This window comes from Pecten maximus, chromosome 11 (genome assembly GCF_902652985.1).
Source record: "Pecten maximus chromosome 11, xPecMax1.1, whole genome shotgun sequence".
Taxonomy (NCBI): domain Eukaryota; kingdom Metazoa; phylum Mollusca; class Bivalvia; order Pectinida; family Pectinidae; genus Pecten; species Pecten maximus.
Genome location: NC_047025.1, coordinates 21,104,240 through 21,130,087, shown reverse-complemented (window position 1 = coordinate 21,130,087; position 25,848 = coordinate 21,104,240). Strand labels below are relative to the sequence as shown.

The 25,848-nt window shown below is 37.6% G+C and overlaps 2 protein-coding genes across 2 annotated transcripts; both read left to right on the top strand.

Annotated features, from left to right (window-relative positions):
• The first annotated feature begins 4,929 nt into the window (after positions 1-4,929).
• On the top strand, positions 4,930-17,380 carry LOC117337349 (sodium/hydrogen exchanger 3-like). Its single transcript, XM_033898304.1, has 10 exons — positions 4,930-5,283; positions 11,088-11,554; positions 12,007-12,263; positions 13,064-13,281; positions 13,988-14,190; positions 14,919-15,008; positions 15,559-15,629; positions 16,210-16,401; positions 16,669-16,797; positions 17,267-17,380. The coding sequence occupies exons 1-9, from the start codon at positions 5,079-5,081 to the stop codon at positions 16,766-16,768; spliced, it is 1,803 nt and encodes a 600-aa protein (XP_033754195.1). The 5' UTR covers positions 4,930-5,078; the 3' UTR covers positions 16,769-16,797; positions 17,267-17,380.
• LOC117338494 lies at positions 17,300-25,587 on the top strand. The gene is made up of 5 exons (XM_033899850.1): positions 17,300-17,435; positions 17,518-17,547; positions 18,279-18,365; positions 19,691-23,584; positions 23,878-25,587. The coding sequence occupies exons 1-4, from the start codon at positions 17,300-17,302 to the stop codon at positions 20,479-20,481; spliced, it is 1,044 nt and encodes a 347-aa protein (XP_033755741.1). The 3' UTR covers positions 20,482-23,584; positions 23,878-25,587.
• The last annotated feature ends 261 nt before the right edge of the window (positions 25,588-25,848 follow it).

The window sequence follows — 25,848 nt, the reverse complement described above, 5'->3', positions numbered from 1 at the left end:
GACAGTGTGACAGTATGATGAATGTCAGCACCCCTGTACATTGTTGTCCCCACCACACTGACTTCTGACAGTATGACACTGTGACGTATGATATAAGTGACAGCTCCCCTGTATATTATTGTCCCCACCACACTGACTTCTGACAGTATGACAGTGTGACGTACGATGAGTGGCAGCACCCCTGTACATTATTGTCTCCCACCACAGTGACGTCTGACAGTATGACAGTGTGACGTATGAGTGACAGCACCCCTGTACATTATTGTCTCCCACCACACTGACTTCTGACAGTATGACAGTGTGTCGTATGAGTGACAGCACCCCTGTACATTATTGTCTCCCACCACACCGACTTCTGACAGTATGACAGTGTGACGTATGATGAGAGGCAGCACCCCTGTACATTATTGTCTCCCACCACACTGACTTCTGACAGTATGAGAGTGTGACGTACGATGAGTGACAGCACCTCTGTACATTATTGTCTCCCACCACAGACTTCTGACAGTATGACAGTGTGACGTATGATTAGTGACAGCACCCCTGTACATTATTGTCTCCCACCACACTGCCTTCTGACAGTATGAGAGTGTGACGTACGATGAGTGACAGCACCTCTGTACTTTATTGTCTCCCACCACACCGACTTCTGACAGTATGACAGTGTGACGTATGATGAGTGACAGCACCTATGTATATATATGTTATACAGTACTTATGAAGTTATCAAAAGTATATAGAACTGTTCCTATGGTGTTTGTCAAGTATTGTCATACTTCGCTGATGACCAATGAAGAGCGACAGTACGAGAGTGTGACGTATGATGAGACGCAGCACCCCTGTACATTATTGTCTCCCACCACACTGACTTCTGACAGTATGACAGTGTGACGTATGAGTGACATCACCCCTGTACATTATTGTCCCTACCACACTGACTTCTGACAGTATGAGAGTGTGACGTATGAGTGACAGCACCCCTGTACATTATTGTCTCCCATCACACTGACTTCTGACAGTATGGTGAGTGACAGCACCCCTGTACATTACTGTCTCCCACCACACCGACTTTTGACAGTATGAGAGTGTGACGTATGATGAGTGACATCACCCCTGTACATTATTGTCTCCCACCACACCGACTTCTGACAGTATGACAGTGTGACAGTATGATGAATGTCAGCACCCCTATACATTATTGTCTCCCACCACACTGACTTCTGACAGTATGTCAGTGTGACAGTATGACGAGTGACAGCACTCCTGTACATTATTGTCTCCCACCACACTGACGTCTGACAGTATGACAGTGTGACGTATGAGTGACAGCACCCCTGTACATTATTGTCTCCCACCACACTGACTTCTGACAGTATGACAGTGTGACGTATGAGTGACAGCACCCCTGTACATTATTGTCTCCCACCACACTGACTTCTGACAGTATGACAGTGTGACGTATGAGTGACAGCACCCCTGTACATTATTGTCTCCCACCACACTGACTTCTGACAGTATGACAGTGTGACGTATGAGTGACAACACCCCTGTACATTATTGTCTCCCACCACACTGACTTCTGACAGTATGACAGTGTGACGTATGAGTGACAGCACCCCTGTACATTATTGTCTCCCACCACACTGCCTTCTGACAGTATGACAGTGTGACGTATGAGTGACAGCACCCCTGTACATTATTGTCTCCCACCACACTGACTTCTGACAGTATGACAGTGTGTCGTATGAGTGACAGCACCCCTGTACATTATTGTCTCCCACCACACCGACTTCTGACAGTATGAGGGTGTGACGTATGATTAGTGACAGCACCCCTGTACATTATTGTCTCCCACCACACTGACTTCTGACAGTATGAGAGTGTGACGTACGATGAGTGACAGCACCTCTGTACATTATTGTCCCCACCACACTGACTTCTGACAGTATGACAGTGTGACGTATGAGTGACAGCACCCCTGTACATTATTGTCTCCCACCACACCGACTTCTGACAGTATGACAGTGTGACAGTATGGTGAATGTCAGCACCCCTATACATTATTGTCTCCCACCACACTGACTTCTGACAGTATGACAGTGTGACGTATGAGTGACAGCACCCCTGTACATTATTGTCTCCCACCACACTGCCTTCTGACAGTATGAGAGTGTGACGTACGATGAGTGACAGCACCTCTGTACTTTATTGTCTCCCACCACACCGATTTCTGACAGTATGACAGTGTGACGTATGATGAGTGACAGCACCTATGTATATATATGTTATACAGTACTTATGAAGTTATTAAAAGTATATAGAACTGTTCCTATGGTGTTTGTCAAGTATTGTCATACTTCGCTGATGACCATTGAAGAGCGAGGTCATGCCTGTTATATACATAGTCTTTGGCATAGCGGGGTTATCGGTTTGGTATACCAGTTACTATACGTTTATTCGAAGGAAGAATTCGACGATGGTTTTTCGGAATATTACATTCTATACTTGTACTGTTCACGCGACAATGAATGTTGGTATAGTCTGTTCTCAGCTTATTGCCATTAATATTAATGTATAACCAGTATCACTCCAGGTTCCCTTTAACGAGTTCAGCCTATCAACACATTCTAACAGAACTATGTACAGATGATTTTAACACTGAATTATTATTACCATCAAATCCAAAATTAGTAGGATTAAAATCTAGTTCAATCAAAAGAATTTTAACTCTTGATTTCCACAAATCGCCCATTTGACATCTACCAATTAGTATAAGTTCAACTTCAATTGTTTATTAAAGTGTCATACACCTTACAATTTAACATATAAAATACATCATAAAATATTTCTCTCAAAGTAAGTTATGTCCAGCCATTTATGACTTATTTAGACACTATAAAACAAAATAAAGTATAAGTTATTCCATGCTAAAAGTTAATAATATGCAAGCCTACCCCAAGCTACAGTACGTAGCCACGTTATGTTACATAAATAAAAAGCTACGAAAAGTTGCTTCTTCTCCTCCACATAGCATAAAGTTGATTGGCTAGAAGATTTGGTGGAGATTTATCTACTAGATATTTGAACTGATTAAAACTGTCCATACTATTAAGATCAACATACTTGTTAGCGTCAACTAAAAGAGGCCAGCGTAAATCATAAAAACTACATTGTATGAATAAGTGAACTTCGTCTTCAACCTCATTTGATAAACAATATTTACAGATTCTGTTTTTTATGGGTAAATTCGGCTTGGCATGCCGTCCCTTTTCAGTTTCTAGGGAAAGTGAACCAGTACAACAAATCTATCAGCCATGGTCCCCTGGAGGCGTAACATGTATCTAACAGACACGTGACCAGTATAATTTTGTCATACACAATTAGAGATCGAAACGTAAAGGTTATAGTACATGATCTGAGGCTGAGGCTGAGGCTGACCTGGGGTTGATAAACCCGCATATTAACCGAATACATATTATAATTCCGAGAAAACAATTGTATGTTGCGATAATAGTGCGATAACCTCATAAAGTGTAGTTTATTGTACATACTGCTTACCTGAGATTATGTTAAAAGTGCTGAGTGTACATTTTCATCTATGTACTGATGGGCTATAAGGTCTAAAGTTAATGAAATCACATGCCACAATGAATTCTAAATCTTAGATTTTAATTTGAAAAAGGATTAAAGTTTGACAATGGCCCTAAGCATGCTTATAGCGAACGTTTTTCGATATCCGCTAACCGTCGTGGATTGATAAACCTCTTACGAATAAAAGTCCGTGGTAAAATTGATCGATAAATGCAAACTTTCAATAAGTCAACCGAGAACAGCAGTTTCAAACATTTAATTTTCAAATTAGATTCCAAAATACAAAAATGTAGTTGAATTGTCATAAGATCTACATGTACATTTTCCCGCCGTGAACATTCCCAAAAGTGCATGGACAAGTATCTGTTATGATCGTTTATTTTTTAAGTGTTTTATAGTCTACTGAAAATTGAATGAAGTGATATATGACTCGATTTCTTATAAAAAGGGGGTCTTAATTAACGTTCTATAGATATATTAATTGGTAATAATTGATTAATTGCTGAATTATCCTCTCAATTTTTACTCCCCCGGAAAAAATGTTAGCAGGTAAATGCAAAATCCTGCATTCTAGTGTATTTCACGATAGATTCATACAATTTTAGAGGGGGGCGTCCCCCTTAAATCCGCCAGTGGTTTCGTTCTACTATACAGCCATGTCATGAATATCCTAAGTCACGCGCGTTGTAACACTATTGTGACGTCGCAATGACTTTTGACGTTAACGCCACAATGATTTTGTGGCGTCGCACGATTGTCTCTGCTGAGAAAATCGTACCGACCGAGTCGAAATTCACTATACGAGTTATGTGATAAACAGAATCTTGCACTCGTTGCTCTCTGTAATACGAAATTTTATCAAACTCGTTAAGTAATTTGATATAGATTGCATGTGTCTAGATATACCACTAGCCTAATTAATTTTCTGTTGTCGTATAAAAGATTTTTTTTGAGTAGAATCTCATATATTATCTGGCATCAGATAAGTGATTTGTTTTATTAGTCTATATAAGAAACTCGAGATATCAAAAAACATCTTTTTCTTTAAAAAAAAATATAATTCATGATAACATTATATCAAAATCTGATTTAGGTACTGTAGACTAGTATAGAGACTTTACATATGGATATGCCTATACTTTAATAGGCCTATATTTGTTTCAGTATATTAAGTTAATAAATCATCTGCTTATTTTTGCTTGTCAACATTAGCTAAATGGTCCTTCATACTTCAGAACGTCACACTCTAGCTTAACTTTCGCCTGGAAGAAAGTAACAGGCTCTTCGATGCTAGCTGCGCATGTCGGGTGACCTTTAAGAAAGGTCATATATATTTTACTGGAGACACTCGTAGGAGTCCCCACTACGATAGGGGATTGGCGACAGTCTGGCCACACGATGGCCACGGACACGAGTTTACGATAACCAGGTTACCATCGTCAACTGGTAACACTGTTTTTGTCTTCTGTTCAAGAGCATTTGTCAGAATGAACGGGAAAACGCGATGGCTGTCTTTGTTGGCGATCAGCTGTGCGTTTGTGTATTGGGTGCCCGTGAATGGCCATGACTCCGAAGGACAAGAATCAAACAACGAGACAGAGCGATACCAGCTGGTTGTGTTCGACTTCGCTAGAGTGGAACTACCTTATGTGATATGTCTGTGGATTCTGATTGTTAGCTTGGCCAGAATAGGTAAAAATACTAAAACACCTGTGAGATTGGTGATGAAGAAAGGGGGGTGGGGGGGATATTGTACTAAAAATACTCTATCCCCTCCCCATGCTGTTGTACCTTCAACGTTTCTGAATAGTATGGATATGAGTTCTTCAATAAGAAAACAGTTTAAGTCAACAAAATTCAGAAAAAAATGATAGTTAAATTTCTAAAGCCTATAGCTAGTTCTAAAGCCTATAGTTCATACTTCCATGCTTGAGTCTGACAGTTAAAATTCTGCTTTTAAGCGTACAATGAATCACAGGTAGACAAATATAGCAAGAAAGAACAAAGAAGTCGTGTAAATGTATCGTCACAATAAAACCGGATACATGTTAGCTTAAATTAGAGGTTATTATAAAAAAAACAAAGATGAAGACTCGCGATGGCCTGCCGGTTATTGACCATGCAGGTAAGTTTTTCTACATGCTATACACACAGCCTACGCACACTATTGTAAACAAGGTGGTCTTCTGTATAGAAATAAATCGTGTCATTTCCCATAATTCTATGGTGACGTACGTCAACAAAACAGCTGGCCACTCTCCACACCTTGATTACAAATATCTACATCACTGTAACAAAGATTCTATAGCATTGTTCAGATTGAATCAGATATGATGGATATTGAACTGATTCTCATTGAATATCATTGTATTTATACTTCACTACTGCAGTATAGTTTGACAATTTAAAAAAAATAAAATTTCACGAGTATGAAACACCAAAACAAAATATCGGTATATATTCTGTTGTGTGATTGAAATACAATGTATATTATATAACATTATATGATAATCAATAGAAAATCATTCATTTTCTATCTATCAGACAAGTTATTTTGGTTTTTACCTATTTAATTCAGATATCTATTTTTAGATAGATATATCTCTATTTATTGACAAATTAGATATCTGTTTTTGAAAAAGAATATCCCTATTTAAAATAATTTATCAAATGAGTAATTTCTTATACATGTATTTCACTGGTAAAATCATTTCAAAATGGCCTTTTAAGCTCCAATCTTGGTGGAACTACAGTTTACAATGTCTGGGACCCGAAAGCAATTGGCACAGATCAACTATAGAATAGTTATAAAATCAGATTCTATCATTACATGGAAATGATTGAGAGCACCATTCTTCTAAACCCTGGCCTACTTGCTGGACGCCCCTTGCTGGACAAAATGATAAAATAATGCTACTAGGATAAGCCTCCTGCATCAAACAAGCTCATTAAAGCAATCATTTATACAATGTAGAAACATCTTTATTCTTAACAGCAAATTTAATATTAATACTTGTTCTTAAAAAGATTCTCTATTCTTGACCCAATAAACAATAAACACCAGTTGTTTACCTTGCTATCTTAAACCTATTTATACTGGTTTGGTTTGGTTTATTTTGTTTAACGTCCTATTAACATCTAAGGTCATTTAAGGACGGCCTCCCGTGCATGCGACATTTATGAGACAGCCTTTGGAATGTCTATAGGGTAAACACTGTCTTATGTGGAAACCTTTTTATACCGAACTGAAACTTCCATAGTTACACCATAGTCTAAGTTCTACTATACACAATATACCAGGCTGTATATAGTGCATGTACAGACTCATAAAGTGCAACTAGTGTAACATTTTCAATAGCAACTCCGACATGTAAAACACTTCAACATGCACCCTGGCACCTTCACAAGATAAAAGAGTAGTTGAATTATAAATGTACAAGTTAGTTGACAAGTCAATTCAGCTTGGCTAGGTATTGTAGGTGTATTTTTCACTGATTGTGCTATATTACATAACATGTATATGTAAGGGTTGATGATCGGTTCTTTTTCCTCTTGACACTGTACATGTGTGACAAAACTAGTGCCAAACCAAAGCAATAAACAAAGAAATAATGTCACTCCATTATGAAAATATCTCGATGCACCTTGTCCTTGGATTGTATCTATCAATTTAGTCTTTATTGTAAGGATATATCTTTAATTAACACGAGCTTGTATTGTACAAAAGCTTTTTCAGTGGTACAGCATACTGGTCACAATTAATGATCTAATATATAAAATTACTGCTATCTCAAGTTCTGCTAGTCATTATTAAAGGAAGCGTATACATAAGTAGTAGGGAATATACTTGCTTATACCAGTGAAATATAGGTAAATAAAGGTAAACTACTAATTATAGGTAAATAGAGGTAAATACAACTTAACTACTAATTACAGGTAAACAGTAATTACCATACACATGATTATAAATACAGATGAATACAGGTAAATGACCAATTACAGGTATATGCAGGTATACAGTACTAATAACATGTAAATACAGATGAATACAGGTAAATCCAGGTAAAGCGTAAGAAACATTCATGGCACACGTGAACATTACAGAGTACCCTTGCACTAACAGTGAACAAATACCATTTAAAAATACACATTTTGATGTTGCCACATGGTGTAATTATGTAAATGATAGCTGCATCTTTATGGGAGAAGAGATATGATACTCTATAGGGAAGATATTTAACCAGCCTGAAGAAGAAATGTTTTAAAATACTGGGTTTTGATAATTTTGAGGAAAATAAAATGGATATAGAAATATTGTGGTCAATATAAGATTTACAGCTTTGGAACAACTTATTAAAAATGCTGAAACAAATTTAGCTTTAAATTCAATTTCAACTTCAGCCTGACGCTACAGACATGTCAACAAACATAATTGTTGACAAACCCTGTTGACTCTTGCTGAAGGATTAATTTGGTCGGAATTATCTGCTGAGCAATAGAAAGATGTTGATAAATATGGAGGATCTAGTTGTAGACTAATAACTTTGTACCTTGGAGATAAATCAAACCGTTTTACTTGTAGTAGTACATGGTGTGGTGTGATTTGACAACCGAGGAATTCTCTATCTGGTCAGCGGAATGTTTACATTGTCCAGTAATTAGGTCATACAGTATCCACATGTATTGTCGTACTAATAACAGCCAGTCGTAGTAAAAGTCAGAGCGACTTGTGATTTACTAAGGAGGTAAAATCCTGATAAAATCCTCCTCGGGCCCTTATCCTCAATGACAGATATAAATAATATTATCAGTTTATATCGATGACTTTTGTTAGCCCAGATGAACAAGTGGTCAGATAGGTGATCATACCTTTTCATAACATAGGAGCTTGTTTCTGTTGACAAGTAAGTCAAAAATTTGAGTCCAGCAGCAAATATATATACACAGCAATGCTCTATAAATCATGATTCTGAAAAATATTATTATTGCTAATGAATGGAAACAAGCTCCTGTGATAAGAATGTAATCAAAGAAAATCGATGTTATTTACTAATAAAGTAATAATAAACTGCTATGAAATCTTTGTCACCTCAGCATGTACCATTGTCCCTCTAGTATATATATGTTTGTTAAAAAAATCTCACAAGAAGGGGGATGACCTGCAGTATATTGTCTGTTTTGTAAGACATTCACTCTCAGTTTCTGACCAATCTTTTTGAAACTTGATAGATATATAATTAGGCTTTGCTTAGCAGTGTCTAGATGCATTAATATTTGAAGGAATTATTAGCCATTCTTTAGTATTATAAAACTTGTCCGGTGATCATCCATTCTGTCCGGCCCTTTCCCTCGTCCTTTCTGTTCGAGCCTTTCCCTCATCCTTTCTGTTGGAGCCTTTCCCTCATCCTTTCTGTCCGGCCCTTTCCCTCGTCCTTTCTGTTGGAGCCTTTCCCTCATCCTTTCTGTCTGACCCTTTCCCTCATCCTTTCTGTCCGACTCTTTCCCTCATCCTTTCTGTCTGACCCTTTCCCTAATCCTTTCTGTCCGACCCTTTCCCTAATCCTTTCTGTCCGACTCTTTCCCTCATCCTTTCTGTCCGAGCCTTTCCCTCATCCTTTCTGTCGGGCCCTTTCCCTTGTCCTTTCTGTCCGAGCCTTTCCCTCATCCTTTCTGTCGGGCCCTTTCCCTCATCCTTTCTGTCGGGCCCTTTCCCTCATCCTTTCTGTCCGACCCTTTCCCTAATCCTTTCTGTCCGGCCCTTTCCCTTGTCCTTTCTGTCTGACCCTTTCCCTCATCCTTTCTGTCAGGCCCTTTCCCTAATCCTTTCTGTCTGACCCTTTCCCTCATCCTTTCTGTCCGACTCTTTCCCTCATCCTTTCTGTCCGACCCTTTCCCTAATCCTTTCTGTCCGACCCTTTCCCTTGTCCTTTCTGTCCGACCCTTTCCCTCATCCTTTCTGTCCGACCCTTTCCCTCATCCTCTCTGTCCGACCCTTTCCCTCATCCTCTCTGTCCGACCCTTTCCCTCTTCCTTTCTGTCCGACCCTTTCCCTCATCCTCTCTGTCCGACCCTTTCCCTCATCCTTTCTGTCTGACCCTTTCCCTCATCCTTTTTGTCTGACCCTTTCCCTCTTCCTCTCTGTCCGACCCTTTTCCTCGTCCTGTCCTGTTATATATTGTCTCCCTCGAGCTCTGATAGTCACCACTCCTGTCCTGTTATATATTGTCTCCCTCGAGCTCTGATAGTCACCACTCCTGTCCTGTTATATATTGTCTCCCTCGAGCTCTGATAGTCACCACTCCTGTCCTGTTATATATTGTCTCCCTCGAGCTCTGATAGTCACCACTCCTGTCCTGTTATATATTGTCTCCCTCGAGCTCTGATAGTCACCACTCCTGTCCTGTTATATATTGTCTCCCTCGAGCTCTGATAGTCACCACTCCTGTCCTGTTATATATTGTCTCCCTCGAGCTCTGATAGTCACCACTCCTGACCTGTTTTAAGTTCTCCACACCGATGGTGGCATTAAACTAAAGATAATATTTTAAGAAAATGTTAATATTTCCCTCTCGGGCGAGGAAAATGCCATTTTTGTATTCCCCAGTGCTCTGATAGTCACCACTCCTGACCTGTTTTAAGTTCTCCACACCGATGGTGGCATTATGCCAGGATTATACTTAAATACGTGAACTTTGCTTAATCTGGTATAAAAAATGTACCAATTGACAAGCCCTAAAGGTCATTAAGTGTAGGTTTGATGGACTTTTGAAGGTGATCAGTAGACATATTTAGAACATTGTGTTGTCGGTTATTCAGAATGGAAGTGTTATTGCGTCAAGATGTCAGAAGCAGTAGTTATGCACATGAGATAACAGAGCTGTTGGTCTCTGAAAGACACTGTTCTTAACCACACATGCTAATAAAATGAAACAAAAAAGGAAATAAAGTTTTATTGCTGGTACACATTTAGTTCACTAATGATGCATGTATACTTCACTGTTGGTACCTTGCTTTACTCTGTAACAATTTAAGAGATAAAAAACACCCTGATTTTAAGTAGTTTTTACTGTCAGCATTCCTGTATGTTGGTATAGAGACACGGTAGAACATTAACATCCCCATCAAGCTTGCAGTATTGTTGAGAATTTACTCAAATGTTCCAATAAACCTTGTAAAAACGGAAAGTGATGAAAATGCTGGTCTGCAAATGGCATCATTGCAAACATTTAATGTCAAAATTGATCTGAAATGTGAGTATATGATGAAGGTCAGTCACTAGAACAGTATACAATTTTCCAGTGGAAGGATGCAGCACAAGTTAGAATATGAATTTATGAAACAATGATACCATTTGGTCATGTGATCATTATTGTGATGTCACCACTCTCATATAGGAGAGTAAAAAATAATGTAACAAAAGCTTTTAAATTCAAGCCTCACTACTGAGAATCATTTTAAAACAAAAGGTAATTTTTGATCTGTTTCCTGTATTTCAGCATTCCATCTTCATCACAAGCTACCTTTAGTTATCCCTGAGAGTTGTCTTCTCATCGTGCTGGGCCTCATTGTCGGTGCTATCCTACACTACAGTCATGTCGCCACAACCAGCGAGTATGTCCTTGACGCCGACATCTTCTTCATCTACCTGCTTCCTCCCATCATCTTTGAGGCGGGTTACTTCATGCCAGTCAGGTCTTTCTTTGACAATCTTGGCACCATTCTGCTCATGGCAGTGGTTAACACCTGTATTAGTGCCGGTCTCATCGGAGCATCTCTATACGGCTTGTCCTGCTGGGGACTGTTCGGCCGCCAAATCAGCCTTCTCAGTTGTTTTATTTTTAGCAGCCTCATCTCAGCCGTGGATCCAGTTGCTGTCCTATCAATTTTTGAAGAAGTCCATGTCAATCAGATGCTTTACATCATCGTGTTCGGTGAATCACTCCTTAATGATGGCGTAACTGTGGTAAGTGTTTATACCAAAACATAACACATTCCTGCTCACTGTCACTACAAATATAGTATAACCAGTTAACCTGCTCTAAAGGCCACCATATATATATATAAACCTGTCTACAAAGACCACATATTTCAGTTCCAAATATATAATGTAAATAATGAAAATTTCACTCTGTAGCATAATTCATTTATAATATGAACATCTATTTTAAAGGTTCTATAAAGATCTCTCTACTCCCTTGAGTGGCCTGTATATTAAAGTCACCTGCCTATCAACGCCAGTTTTTTCTGTTCCTTTGAGAAGCTTATGTAGAGGTTAATTGTTTTCTAAATGTCATCACATTTCATAGCTGTATTATACCCAAAAAGATACAGAAAGAATGTGTGAAATGTTAAAAGTTTCCTACCTTAAACTTGACATGTACATGACACCTACAGAGAAAATGGTTAATCTTTCAGGTACTCTACCATATGATGGAAGGATTTATAGAGATTGGAGAGGATAAACTCATCGCTATCGATATTGCCACCGGCCTGAGTTCCTTCTTTGTGATTGCCTTTGGCGGTACTCTCATTGGAATCCTGTTTGGATTATTCGGGGGTTTCATCACCAAATATACCCAACATGTAACCGTCATTGAACCACTGTTTGTCTTCGTACTTGGCTACTTGATGTATCTTACGTCGGAAATGTGCCACCTGTCAGGGATTCTGGCGTAAGTCCTCAATAAACGTAGACATATAAGGTCAAAGTTGATTGACTATATCCAATATCTTGAGGCTTGTATCTGAAGTATTGTTGTTATGATTGATGCCAGTTACATTTTAACCTGTCCTAGAGGCCACCTGTACATGTGTATAACTAATACTTGCCTATAAAGGCTGCTTATGCTTATTCCTGTTCCCAGGATAATATGATTAATAGTAATTAAACCTCTCTACAAAGGCCACCTGCCTATAAAAGTCACCTGACTGATGTAGATACATTTGACAGTAGTTTTGTTTGAGGTCACTTATCCATGATCAAAGGCATTTCCAGTAAAACATTTTATTACATTTTTACCAGTGAAATATCAAAAATTATTCATTCTATAAAAGTGATATTTTTCACTAGTGAAAAATATCACTTTTGCTGATTTGACCAATCAAATTAATGATTAGAAAATACCAAAATAATTGACCAATCAGAAAGCCCGACATATATGTCAGCACCTGGACAGGGGAAACTACTTTTTTTGTTTACAAATTATCGCTGTAGGCCTAGTTAGCATACGGGGTAGGTTTTTCGTTGATAAAAAATGTAATAAACAAAATATTTGCGCACTCGTGAAAAATATCAAAATATTAGCCCCACTCGTGAAATATATTTGGTATTACTGAAGACAATGTACTGTTAGATATCCTCTATGGATTATAACAAAATTACAAAGTTCACTTCCTCAAGAATAACTTGATGGATTGAATAACAATGATATATTATATCAGTATTCAGTAATCGTGTTGACATGTTTTCCAGGCTATCCTTTGGAGGAATTGTACTCCGCCATTATCTGGAGGCAAATATTTCCCGTAAAACCAAAACCAGCATCAAATACTTCATGAAGATGTTGGCCAACATCAGTGAGACGATTATCTTCATGTTCCTCGGTCTCTCGACGATGGTCGACACGCTTGATTGGAATTTCAGCTTCATCCTGTTTGCTCTGCTCTTCTGTCTATTGTTCAGGGCCATTGGTGAGTTTAGATTTAATCTGTCTATTGTTCAGGGCCATTGGTGAGTTTAGATTTATTCTGTCTATTGTTCAGGGCCATTAGTGAGTTTAGATTTATTCTGTCTATTGTTCAAGGCCATTGGTCAGTTTAGATTTATTCTGTCTATTGTTCAGGGCCATTAGTGAGTTTAGATTTATTCTGTCTATTGTTCAGGGCCATTTGATGTAAATTGCAGAAAGTCCTCAGGGAGGTAATGTCTTAATTGTTGTATTAAAACTGTTATGGATGGAATATTACTGGAATGTTGCATTAGCACATAGCTTTTGGACATAGAAATGTTGCTTAATGGAAGTCAAACATGACTAATTATCTGATATTCTTGAAATAACATCATCAAAGCTCTCATTTATTTACCTGTTCTAAGGTACACACAATGTTGAAGTTATTTGCTTCATAAATACCTTTTTATCTGGGTTTCCTTGATAATTTTGTAAATTCATTCCTACTTTGCCTGATTCTAGTTGAACTTTGTTATAAATATGTGTGGCAGGGAAACAAAAGGAAATCCGCTATTTTATTTAATCCTTTATCAAAATGGAAATATGTCTTGTAATTCAGAACAATATGAAATATGATTTAAGGTATGGTATTTATTTTCACAGTATCCATGAGGATCCTTTTTTTAACAGTAGAAATAAAATTGTAATATCACACATTTCTATTACAGGCGTTATAGTTCTTTCCTTCATCCTGAACCGTCGCCGCCTGGTAAAATTAACAGGAATTGACCAGTTTATCATGGCCTACGGGGGCCTCCGCGGAGGAATCGCGTTCTGTCTGGCTTTATCTCTCAAGGAAGAGCTGGTTCCAGAGAAACGCCTTTTCATCACAGCGACAATAATCATTGTGTTCTTCACTGTTTTTGTACAGGTAGGGTTTGATCAAGGAAAATAAGAATAAGTTTTACAACAGGAAGACATTAGTTAGCTGTATGTTTGAGAAGTTGTGTGTTTGAGAAGATGCGTGTTTGAGAAGTTGTGTGTTTGAGAAGTTGTATGTTTGAGAAGTTGTATGTTTGAGAAGTTGTATGTTTAAGAAGTTGTGTGTTTGAGAAGTTGTGTGTTTGAGAAGTTGTATGTTTGAGAAGTTGTGTGTTTGAGAAGTTGTGTGTTTGAGAAGTTGTATGTTTGAGAAGTTGTGTGTTTGAGAAGTTGTATGCTGAGAAGTTGTATGTTTAAGAAGTTGTATGTTTGAGAAGTTGTGTGTTTGAGAAGTTGTATGTTTGAGAAGTTGTATGTTTAAGAAGTTGTATGTTTAAGAAGTTGTATGTTTGAGAAGTTGTGTGTTTGAGAAGTTGTATGTTTAAGAAGTTGTATGTTTGAGAAGTTGTATGTTTGAAAAGTTGTGTGTTTGAGAAGTTGTATGCTTGAGAAGTTGTATGTTTGAGAAGTTGTATGTTTGAGAAGTTGTATGTTTGAGAAGTTGTGTGTTTGAGGCTGTGAAACTTATATGGTAGGGATAATTAAAGTTTAGTGAAAAGATGTTTTACAAAATTTTATACACATAAAGTCTTTTTAAACATTTGTAGTTTTACATTTAAATCTGTATAAGTAACATTTGGGAACATCCTTGTCAGATCTCTACCTGTGTCATTCCAGGGTATTACTATAAAACCAGTGGTCAATGCTCTGAAGGTCAAGAGGGAAAAGCATGGAGACCCATCACTTCATGAGAAAATCAATGAAACAGTAAGTACTTTTCACTTTTCTATGCTCCCTTGAGTGGCCTGTCTATAAAGACCCCTTTCTATGCTCCCTTGAGTGGCCTGTCTATAAAGACCCCTTTCTATGCTCCCTTGAGAGGCCTGTCTATAAAGACCACTTTCTATGCTCCCTTGAGAGGCCTGTCTATAAAGACCACTTTCTATGCTCCCTTAAGTGGCCTGTCAATAAAGACCACTTTCTATGCTCCCTTGAGAGGCCTGTCTATAAAGACCACTTTCTATGCTCCCTTAAGTGGCCTGTCCATAAAGACCACTTTCTATGCTCCCTTGAGTGGCCCGTCTATAAAGACCCCTTTCTATGCTCCCTTGAGTGGCCCGTCTATAAAGACCCCTTTCTATGCTCCCTTGAGTGGCCTGTCTATAAAGACCCTTTTCTATGCTTCATTGAGTGGTCTGTCTATGTGAACACCTATTTAAGAATTCTTTTTTTGATTATTTTATTTTGAAAATCAAAAGTTTGTATCTATTTTTTGGGGGAAAACAAGTTTATGTCGACTTTTGACCTTTAATTATAGTTCATTGACCACTTGATGGCTGGTATAGAGGGCGTGACAAAGCGATCGGGACATAACTTGATGCGAAGCAAGTAAGTTACAAATCACAAGGGGGAATCACATGATATGCTTAGCATTGATATGGGCAGATTTTGAAATGATGGCATCTGTGCGAAGCATTGAAAACTGTACACATAAAAGTTCATTGATTGCTGGTATGTGTAGAATATACAAGAGTTGCTGGTATGTGTAGCAGCATCACCTCAGCTGTGTGTCAGCGTACAAACACTTAAAATAATGTACCTTGATCACTTTCTCAACATTTTCCCTACTATTACCTGGTATAAATCCTTGCTCCATATCAACTGTATATTATCGCCATTGTTCATATCATAAATCCAGAATAAAGATAGTGGTACCATGGTAACAAGGATGAAGATGCAGTAAAATAAACAATGGAATTAATTACCATGGCAACAATAACACCTTACAAAGGATTGCTGATCATTGATTTCTTTCTATGCTGTTTAAAGAGAGTTGGTGGAGAAGAGTACCGCAGGGAAATATAGTTGTGTCTTTTTACTTTAGTTAATTCATAAATCATTCTGATGCTGGAGTATACTTTTATCCTAGTGCTAATGATCTCTCTAATAACTTCTCATTTTGTTCAAGATTCCGGCATATTAACCACAAGTATATCAAACCATGGCTTAATCGTGAATCTGTCAAACTGACCAGTACCAAGGCCGATAAGGTCCTGGATATCTATCACAGTATAAGTGTCCAGGACGCCCTCCACCAGATGGGAGATGGCGAGGCTGTGGAGGTCGTGGGGGGACACAAGCTCCCTCTACTATCAGCTGAGTAAGTTATCTCCTTTTTTACCCTTTTCCTGTTAATAACATAAATAATGGTGACATTAACGTAAGAGATAATTCTCTTTAGGAAATCTTGTGTAATTTGAGTTTTTTCACCTTAAGCTTTTCCTGTTTATTAAGATAAGTGATTTTCAGCTTTAGCTTTTCCTGTTTATTAAGATAAGTGATGAAATCAACAGAAAGCCAATAAATTTAGTATTTTATGTTTAAATATTTTTTGTAATAAAGCTGAAATTTGTTTTGTTGTTTTCAGGTCTAAAATGAATGGATACCATCAGGACAATGTAAAAAATGGCCAATTTGTGCCTTCATCAAATGCTGAGAAAAGAAGGAAAACCTTCACCACCTTCTGAATGAGGGCATGCTTAGACCTCGACCTACTGTGAGTACAGTTACAATCTGTCTAAAGCTGAAATTTATTCCAAAATATGAAACATTTTCCCAAATTATGCATGATCGATCCCTACCCAATGTAAGATTCTTTTAATCTGAATCAAGGGGGTGAATGATTAATTTTCTCTTACCCTGTTTACCCTCTTTATTAATGTATCTAATTTTGACATTAAATCAACGCATGACATGGCAGGATTTAATTATCAACATGACGTCATGATAGGGTTGCCATGACATCCTTCACTGCAAAGGAGAATCCCAGCATCTTAAACCGAGGGTGAAATACGGAAATTTCACACTGGTTATTTAACTGGTACAACTGGCAAGGGTTATATGTCTTGTCCAAGGGTTAAGACAGTAGCATTTCATACATTTCGTTTTCTCACATTGTGGTCCATGTGGCTATATATTTGTCTTTCAGTCAAGGTCATTCAGAGTTTTCACCTGTTATCTTGCAGTGTGTAGTCAACCAGAAGAATTCTGTCCCTGAGATGGAGGAGAGCAAGCGCCATGCACGTCCAGCAAAGCTCTTCACCGACACCAGCGGCAGTCATCACAGTGTTTCCACACCAAACTCGCATAGCAACAGACACACAGAACATACGTCGTTTTCTCCAGAAGTTGTAGGTAGGTATCTAACCATTGTTACACAGAACATATGTCGTTTTCTCCAGAAGTTGTAGGTAGGTATCTAACCATTGTTACACAGAACATACGTCGTTTTCTCCAGAAGTCGTAGGTAGGTATCTAACCATTGTTACACAGAACATATGTCGTTTTCTCCAGAAGTTGTAGGTAGGTATCTAACCATTGTTACACAGAACATACGTCGTTTTCTCCAGAAGTTGTAGGTAGGTATCTAACCATTGTTACACAGAACATACGTCGTTTCTCCAGAAGTTGTAGGTAGGTATCTAACCATTGTTACACAGAACATCCGTCGTTTTCTCCAGAAGTCGTAGGTAGGTATCTAACCATTGTTACACAGAACACCCGTCGTTTTCTCCAGAAGTCGTAGGTAGGTATCTAACCATTGTTACACAGAACATATGTCGTTTTCTCCAGAAGTCATAGGTAGGTATCTAACCATTGTTACACAGAACATACGTCGTTTTCTCCAGAAGTCATAGGTAGGTATCTAACCATTGTTACACAGAACATCCGTCGTTTTCTCCAGAAGTCGTAGGTAGGTATCTAACCATTGTTACACAGAACATATGTCGTTTTCTCCAGAAGTCATAGGTAGGTATCTAACCATTGTTACTGAGTGCACACTTTGTTTGCACATAGATCACAGGTTTAAACTTATTTGATTTTCTTTCCTCATTGATGAGAATCTTAGACTGGAGTTGATATAATCAGGAAATGAATCGGTTAAATATTTTTCACAATTTGCAAATGAGAACAAAACCGCAATTTTGAAACCTTGGTCAGAAGTTGTCATGAAATTTTCTTTCTTTATTTTTCTAGATGAAGTCTTTGATAATGATTCAGATGAACATGAAAATGTTACTTTGAACTTCAAACCCAATGCAGAAGATTTCAAAGAAACAACATGTAAGTAGCACGGGGAGATAACTCTGTTGGATTTGAGTGGATAAGACAGTGTCAAAGTATGTTACAGGGAGGTAACTATGTTAGATTTGAGTGGATAAGACAGTGTCAAAGTATGTTACAGGGAGGTAACTCTGTTAGATTTGAGTGGATAAGAAAGTGTCAAAGTATGTAACAGGCAGGTAACTCTGTTGGATTTGAGTGGATAAGACTGTCAAAGTATGTTACAGGGAGGTAACTCTGTTAGATTTGAGTGGATAAGACAGTGTCAACGTATGTTACAGGGAGGTAACTCTGTTAGATTTGAGTGGATAAGACAGTGTCAAAGTATGTTACAGGGAGGTAACTCTGTTAGATTTGAGTGGATAAGACAGTGTCAAAGTATGTTACAGGGAGGTAACTCTGTTAGATTTGAGTGGATAAGACAGTGTCAAAGTATGTTACAGGGAGGTAACTCTGTTAGATTTGGGTGGATAAGACTGTCAAAGTATGTTACAGGGAGGTAACTCTGTTAGATTTGAGTGGATAAGACAGTGTCAAAGTATGTTACAGGGAGGTAACTCTGTTAGATTTGAGTGGATAAGACAGTGTCAAAGAATGTTACAGGGAGGTAACTCTGTTAGATTTGAGTGGATAAGACTCAAAGTATGTTACAGGGAGGTAACTCTGTTAGATTTGAGTGGATAAGACTCAAAGTATGTTACAGGGAGGTAACTCTGTTGGATTTGAGTGGATAAGACAATGTCAAAGTATGTTACAGGGAGGTAACTCTGTTAGATTTGAGTGGATACGACAGTGTCAAAGTATGTTACTGGGTGGTAACTCTGTTAGATTTCAGTGGATAAGACTCAAAGTATGTTACAGGGAGGTAACTCTGTTAGATTTCAGTGGATAAGACTGTCAAAGTATGTTAGAGGGAGGTAACTCTGTTAGATTTCAGTGGATAAGAAAGTAAAGTATGTTACAGGGAGGTAACTCTGTTGGATTTGAGTGGATAAGACAGTGTCAAAGTATGTTACAGGGAGGTAACTCCGTTAGATTTGAGTGGATAAGAAAGTGTCAAAGTATGTTAAAGGGAGGTAAATCTGTTACACAGGTAAGACAGTGTCAGAGAGTGTTAAAGGGAGGTGACTCTGTTAGACTTTGAAAAATCAAGAGGTATACATGTAATGTGCGTACTAACATGTTTATTAGAATATCATTGGGTATAAAAATGTACTGTGACAATGGAGTTCAAATGAAGAGATTTTTTGTGTTTAAAGTGGAAATTCAGTTAAATGAAGAATTAAAAAAAAATTATTCTAATAATGTCTGAAATTGGATTACAGTTGAGCCGTTTCCACCAACAAGCACAGCTACAGAACTGGAGTTGCCATGGAAACGACTCTTGTCACAGGAGCCAATCCCGTCATCATCACATCTGTCAGCGTGCGAGGAGCCATTGCCAGCTGAGGCCCCTACCTGGGTAAACAATCTGTCATATAATCACCTGCTGGCATCGGGGTCACCTTATGCCTCACCTGAGGTAACAGTTATCCCCATTACTAAGGAAACCAAGGTGCCTGTGTATGCGGTATTCCCTCCAGCTCCGTGTAATGAAGGCAGTGGCTTGATGCCTCCACCTTGGTCCACTCACAGTGAGTGTTCACAAGAGGACGATGCACCTCTCACTTCAGTCAATACGTGTCACCCAGGTGACAAAAGTAACAATTACTTATTGTCAAATCATACATCTCCTCCTCCCTCCCATCACATCATAATTCCCACCATACACCACCTGGACGGCTCCGTATCGCGGGGTCAGGTCTGTGAGGAAGGGGATAACAAACCCCTCCGCTCTTTGCCAGGGTCAGCCTCTGCACCTGACCTTCCCAAACACTGGACACACTTTAACCCCAAAGGTAGACTACACTCTGAGTCTGTGTTGGAGGAGGCCAAGCTCCAGGAACAGCTTCAAAGTCGTGTTCAGGAATGGCTGTGTACGAACAATTCAAACAACGATGGTATCATCATCAATCTTATTGGTCATGGCACCCCAGACATTGTCAGCGACAATGATGCAGATGATGAGAGCGATGATAAGGAAGATGACAACGAATTAGAGAGCAGTCATTTATAACAGTAGTAAACAGTAGGAGCATCCTAATGTGCCTGATACTGATGCTGAGGAAGCAGCTGACCTGATGTTTTAACTTCCGCACACACCAGACTTATCTGGTTAAAGGTTTTATCCACATAGATTCCCGAAAAGTTCATGGGGAACATTCCAACGACATGCAAACAAGTTCCTTAATGAGATGTGGTTAAAGTGGTCATGAATTCCTTTATGTGTTTTAATAGTGATTAATGTCTTAATGGCATACTGATAGTAAGCCACCAGGTGCTGTGTCAAGCTTCACAAATTAATTATGCATTAAAATCACTTGTAGAGACAACTCTTTATCCTCCTCAAAATCATTAATTGAATCAAGTGTGTATACTCATTAAAATCAGTTGAATTTCTTAATTGAATCAAGTGTATATACTCATTAAAATCAGTTGAATTCCTCATTAAATCAAGTGTATTTCCTCATTAAATCAAGTGTGTATACTCATTAAAATCAGTTGCTTTTCTTAATTGAATCAAGTGTATTTCATCATTAAATCAGTGTATACACTCATTAAAATCAGTTGAATTTCTTAATTGAATCAATTGTGTATAGTCATTAAAATCAGTTGAATTTCTTAATTGAATCAAGTGTATATACTCATTAAAATCAGTTGAATTTCTTAATTGAATCAAGTGTATATACTCATCAAAATCAGTTGAATTTCCTCATTGAATTAAATACATACACTCATTAAAATCAGTTGAATTTCCCCATTGAATCAAGTGTATATACATACTCATTAAAATCAGTTGATATTCCTCATTGAATCAAGTACATACACTCATTAAAATCAGTTGAATTTCCTCATTGAATAAAGTGTACTGTATACACTCATTAAAACCAGTTGAATTCCTCATTGAATCAAGTGTATATACTCATCAAAATCAGTTGAATATCCTCATTGAATCAAGTGTACAGTATATACTCATTAAAATTGTATTTCCTCCAAATCAGTTGTATATATGTGAATGTACTTATTGAAATCAATTGTACATTGTTGTCAAAACAAATAAGCTGTGTTTGTTCATACTAATAGTCTTAGGACAACATGGATAACGTTTCACACATATTTTGACCATTTTCAAGAAGGAATGATTTGAAATTTAATGTATTAATAACATAATGAAGTTTGACACAGCTGGACACTGGTGTGCTGGTGTATATATATATATATAGTACATATGTATTTATAAACATGTGATATTTGACCTTGTTTTTAAGTCCTACACAACATACATGGATATACTTGTAATGTGAACTTTGAGTAAGTTGAATCTCCAAGTGTATGTATGTTGTCCATGTTGACAGGAATGTGTGACAGGTGTTTACAGCCTGCTTTATATTTAATATACACGTATTTATTGTGATATGAACACGTGTTCAGTATTATCAACTTCACCTTTATCATTAGTATTAAATTTATATTTCAATACAAAATTACAAAACTGGCCAATTTGAGTAGATCTGTATAAAAATTACTAGTCATGTTCGGTGGTTAAATCCACCTCCTATTTATAATTTCATAATCTGTCGCCATGACTTCAATATGATAAACACTATTTATTTAAAAAAAAAAAAATATGCCAGTTCTTTGCCAGGATTCCTTTTTTTCTTGTTGGTAATACTAGCCCTTGACTCCTGTGGAGACATATATGCTTTTTTTGTAGGATGTGACCATGTGAGTGATAACTCGCTTCGTATTGGTGTAATATAACGAAAGTGTTCCAGAACACTTCGTATTGGTGTAATATAACGAAAGTGTTCCAGAACACTTCGTATTGGTGTAATATAATGAAAGTGTTCAAGAATTTTGTTCTTCAGTGTCTCCTAGTTTCTCTTTGGTATAAGTATTGGTGTTGAAACACCAGTGTTAGATATATGTTTAGATTGTTCTGGTTATAACTAGATCTACATTACTAGTCAAAGCTGTCTTACACGAGGTTTGTACCAAAGATGATGATAATTATATATATGGAAGCTTTACAATCAGGGTGTATTTACCAATGTGACACCTTATTTTTTACTGTCAGCTGATTAATCCCCGGTAATTTTACTTTCATCTGTACACCACTGTACGCCTTCCTAGTATTTCACTAAAATGTTGCCTTTTGTCTTTCAAATGTATTTGTCCTTTGCTAGAATTGTCACTCATATATCAGTTTGATAAATTGAAGAAAAACAATTTGACCCCTGATTGACACTTTATCAAATATGCCGTCTTTAAGTCTTCATCTCGATATGTAACAGAGGTGATTATTGATTGTATTTATTTTGATGGCTCTTATCACAGGGGCTTGACACATTCCTTTCCCATAAAATTAAATATTTACCCTCGGGATCCATCCCCCAGATCACTTATAATTGAACATTAACACAACTGACTGAAGTTTTCAATCATAAGTGATCTGGAAGTCTGAACATTGGGTTCAACATTTAATTCTGCGTCATAGAAAGGTGTCAAACCCCTGTGGTTCTGATAGGGATAGCACCTGAGAGTTTTTTGCTCAACCTATCGACATAAAGAGTAAAGAGACATTCTCTCTAGTTGTACATTAATTATGGTTAGTGTTACAAAGAGGAGCAAAATAGATGGTTGTCTTTTGTTTAAAGGCTTCATTGTTGTCACTGGATGGCAGGACACATATCAGTTAGGGAGTTAACACTGTTACACCTGTAACAAATTATATAGGTTACCTGTAATAGTGTATTTAGTAACCCTCAGCTTCGGCAGGAGTTAACAATGTTACACCTGTGACAAATCTAATGTAGGTTACCTGTATGTTACATGGTGGAGTTAACACTGTTACATCTGTGATAAATTATATAGGTCACCTATAGTAGTTAACACTGTTACACCTGTGACAAATCTACTGTAGGTTACCTGTAGGAGTTAACACTGTTACACCTGTGACAAATCTACTGTAGGTTACCTGTAGGAGTTAACACTGTTACACCTGTGACAAATCTACTGTAGGTTACCTGTAGGAGTTAACACTGTTACACCTGTGACAAATCTTCTGTAGGTTACCTGTAGGAGTTAACACTGTTACACCTGTGACAAATCTACTGTAGGTTACCTGTAGGAGTTAACACTGTACACTGTGGACAAATCTACTGTAGGTTACCTGTAGGAGTTACACTGTTACACCTGTGACAAATCTACTGTAGGTTACCTGTAGGAGTATACACGGTTACACTGTGACAAATCTAATATAGGTTACCTGTAGGAGTAACACTGTTACACCTGTGACACATCTACTGTAGGTTACCTGTAGGAGTTAACACTGTTACACCCTGTGGACAAATCCTAATATAGGTTACCTGTAGGAGTTAACACTGTTACACCTGTGACAAATCTTCTGTAGGTTACCTGTAGGAGTTAACACTGTTACACCTGTGACAAATCTACTGTAGGTTACCTGTAGGAGTTAATACTATTACACCTGTGACAAATCTACTGTAGGTTACCTGTAGGAGTTAATACTGTTACACCTGTGACAAATCTTCTGTAGGTTACCTGTAGGAGTTAACACTGTTACACCTGTGACAAATCTTCTGTAGGTTACCTGTAGTAGTTAATACTATTACACATGTGACAAATGATATAGGTTACCTGTATGAGTTAACACTGTTACACCTGTGACTAATCTACTGTAGGTTACCTGTAGGAGTTAACACTGTTACACCTGTGACAAATCTACTGTAGGTTACCTGTAGGAGTTAACACTGTTACACCTGTGACAAATCTTCTGTAGGTTACTTGTATAGTATTATTTGTAATGAGTGATTGTATATATACAAAGTGGTTAGGTGTGTGTACCTTACAGCTGTGCTATTTTTTATGTATGATATACATGATGTACGTATACTTTACTGGTTAATTAACATAGTCACGCTTTCTGAAATCTTTAATATAATTTTAATACTTGTTATTGTGTTTATATTAACTAGTCGCTCTTAAACTTCATTATAATATTACAATCTATATTTGGCTGTAGGTGAATTCTTACTATGATATACAGATATTATACATGATATATTGATATACACGTATAAACCTTCACCATATATGTCGAGAGATAATATACATTATATTACGATATTTATTCAGATATGACTGTATGTTATTATGTATATTAAGAAACTATTATTAAGATTAATTGTTAAGACACATTAAAACGTCACTAAAATTATGCAGAATGATGTGTTTTAGAAATATGACTTTTAACTAATGTCCATATCAGCAGACTAATACTGTAATAATGTTTAATGTTTTAGCCTTCACTTAATGTTAAATGTCTTAATTGTTCAAGTATTTTATCATTTTTTAATATCTTATCTGTTCCGATTTTTTATCAATGTTTAAACTGTTTTGTATTTTTTGTCTTTGATATTCATGGCTGTCTTACTAGTAGTTTCTGAAAACATGTCACATTTCATGATGTATATAACTATTGGAAACCTTTTTCTGTCCTACGCTACCCTCCATTACACCATGAGGCTGTCTTACACCGCCCTCCACTACACCATGAGGCTGTGTACCACTGCCCTCCACTACACCATGAGGCTGTCTTACACTGCCCTCCACTACACCATGAGGCTGTCTTACACCGCCCTCCACTACACCATGAGGCTGTGTACCACTGCCCTCCACTACACCATGAGGCTGTCTTACACCGCCCTCCACTACACCATGAGGCTGTCTTACACTGCCCTCCACTACACCTCAGGCAGTGGTCCATTGCCTTCCACTACACCATGAAAGTTTCTTCACTAGAATATACACATTGTAATACTATAAGGGAATGTGAGGAAGTCCATGACATCTAATGATAGTCTGTGATTAATGAAGCCCTGAAGTTCTCCCCACACTTTTGTACTTTTACCATACCTTTGAAATCTCCCGTTGTGGATCTGAATATCCTGTTTAATTAGAAGTCTCTAGTGGAAAATTGGAGATAATTCTATAGAACTTTAAACTATGGTTTATCTTTTAACTTGGGTAAATAACGGGTTGTATGAATAATAATGCTAGGCAACAAAAATGATTGCATGGAATTAAAATAACAAACATTTTTTTTAGTTTGTGAAGACATTTTCATATCGGAAATCTCCAGTTTTTTAGGTCACCTGAGACGAAGTCTCAGTTGACCTATTGCAATCGCCTTTTGTCCGGCGTCGTGCGTCGTGCGTCGTCCGTCGTCCGTCGTGCGTCGTAAACAATTTACATTTTCAACTTCTTCTTAAAAACTGCTGAACTAAATTCAATGAAATTTTACAGGAAGCTTCCATGGCTGAGGGTGAACCAAAATTGTGAATTATATGGTCCCCACCCC